This window comes from Buceros rhinoceros, unplaced genomic scaffold (assembly GCF_000710305.1).
Source record: "Buceros rhinoceros silvestris isolate BGI_N320 unplaced genomic scaffold, ASM71030v1 scaffold41780, whole genome shotgun sequence".
Lineage (NCBI taxonomy): Eukaryota > Metazoa > Chordata > Aves > Bucerotiformes > Bucerotidae > Buceros > Buceros rhinoceros.
The window spans coordinates 1-227 of NW_010390897.1; the positions used below are offsets into that span (position 1 = coordinate 1).

The 227-nt window shown below is 65.2% G+C and overlaps 1 protein-coding gene across 1 annotated transcript in view; it reads left to right on the top strand.

The window, feature by feature from the left end:
- Positions 1-23: 23 nt before the first annotated feature.
- Positions 24-227, top strand: part of DPH7 (diphthamide biosynthesis 7) — a gene marked incomplete at its 5' end in the record, with an annotated part of 6,146 nt that continues 5,942 nt past the window's right edge. Inside the window, one exon of the mRNA XM_010139479.1 lies at positions 24-160. Coding sequence (XP_010137781.1) covers positions 24-160 — 137 coding nt within the window. The remainder of the gene's footprint in view (positions 161-227) is intronic.

A 227-nucleotide genomic window follows, 5' to 3' on the forward strand; every position in this document is an offset into this window, starting at 1 on the left:
TGTCTCTCCGGTGCCCGATGTAGGGTGACTCCCGAGGAAGCAGTGGGGCCTGCGACCGGACCGGGCGCCTCTACCTGTATCACTACAACGAGGAGCAGCCTTACATCCCGCTGACCGAAATCCAGAGGATCGACACTGCCGCCGTCCTGGACATCAAATGGTAACGCTGGCCACATCAGCGCGGTCTGCCCCTCCGCGGTCTGCCCCTCCGTGGTCTGCCCCGGCCG